We start from the raw sequence: 1,093 nt of genomic DNA, 5'->3' as shown, positions 1-1,093 counted from the left end.
CAAGTTGGAAATCTGGATAAGCGCCTGTGCAGCTTCGTTCTTGATCTCGTCTAGGGTCGGCTCATAGTTGGTCGGGGCCGGCGTCGGCGTTGAAACCCAGGTGGTCGTCGGCTCCGGCGTCACAGTCGTTGGCTCCGGCGTCACAGTCGTTGGCTCCGGCGTCACAGTCGTCGGCTCGGGCGTCACGGTCGTTGGCTCCGGCGTCACGGTTGTCACAACGGGCGTGGTCGGCGGAAGGCAGACGTGGCGAACGGTATAGAGCAAAACCTGGACGTCATCGTAGCTAAGGGGCTGGTTGGCGGGGTACTTGCTCAAGGCCGAGGACGTGCAGTTGATAAACTGTTTGGAACCTTGAAGTGTGTTGGAGACGTAATCAATGACGTCGGAATGCGTGTAGTGCAATTGCACCGGAAGTGGCAAGGACGTCGTCGGCGTTGGTGTCACGAGAGTGCCACAGTTGACATCAACGACCTGGAAAAACGCTTGGAGAGCACTGTCGTTTGGAATGCCTGGGCTCGATCCGTAAAGCTACATCACCCACTTAGTATCGCACATGAGTCGGTGGGATAGAATACCTGACTAAAGGCATCTTGAATGCACTTGATTTTGGCGCTGTAGCTTTCGGTGATGGAGGCCGTCGCTGCAGCAGCGCCAGTGTTGATGTCAGCGATGGCCTTTTGCTTGAGCGAGTTCACATAGCCCTCGACTTCACTGAGATCAAGCAGACCGTTGCTATCCGAGTCAATTTGTGTGAACGCACTTGAGTGCGTGGGGACTGGGAATGGCGTGGCGGTTGGTGTCATTGTGGGCACCGTTGTTGGGGCGTCTGTTGGGGCATCCGTGGGAGCGTCCGTGGGGGCATCGGTCGGCGCATCCGTGGGAGCGGCGGTCGGAGCGTCAGTCGGAGCTTCGGTCGGAGCGTCAGTCGGAGCTTCGGTCGGAGCGTCCGTAAATGCGGTTGGAGCATCGGTCGGCGCATTAGTCGGTGCGTCGGTCGGCACATCCGTTGGCGCATTGGTAGGCGCATCTGTTGGCGCATCGGTCGGCGCATCCGTCGGCGTATTGGTCGGCGCATCGGTAGGCGCATCGGTTG

The 1,093-nt window shown here is 59.1% G+C and overlaps 1 protein-coding gene across 1 annotated transcript in view; it reads right to left on the bottom strand.

Moving 5' to 3' along the window:
- Nucleotides 1-967, bottom strand: part of SPRG_19858 (hypothetical protein) — a gene marked incomplete at both ends in the record, with an annotated part of 2,102 nt that extends 1,135 nt beyond the window's left edge. The window contains 3 exons of the mRNA XM_012343976.1: nucleotides 97-528; nucleotides 576-732; nucleotides 813-967. Of these exons, the coding sequence (XP_012199366.1) occupies nucleotides 97-528; nucleotides 576-732; nucleotides 813-967 (744 nt within the window). The remainder of the gene's footprint in view (nucleotides 1-96; nucleotides 529-575; nucleotides 733-812) is intronic.
- Between the last annotated feature and the right edge of the window lie 126 nt (nucleotides 968-1,093).

The sequence above is a fragment of the Saprolegnia parasitica genome (genome assembly GCF_000151545.1).
Source record: "Saprolegnia parasitica CBS 223.65 unplaced genomic scaffold supercont2.15, whole genome shotgun sequence".
Classification (NCBI taxonomy): Eukaryota; Oomycota; class Saprolegniomycetes; order Saprolegniales; family Saprolegniaceae; genus Saprolegnia; species Saprolegnia parasitica.
This window is presented reverse-complemented; position numbering and strand designations above follow the sequence as displayed.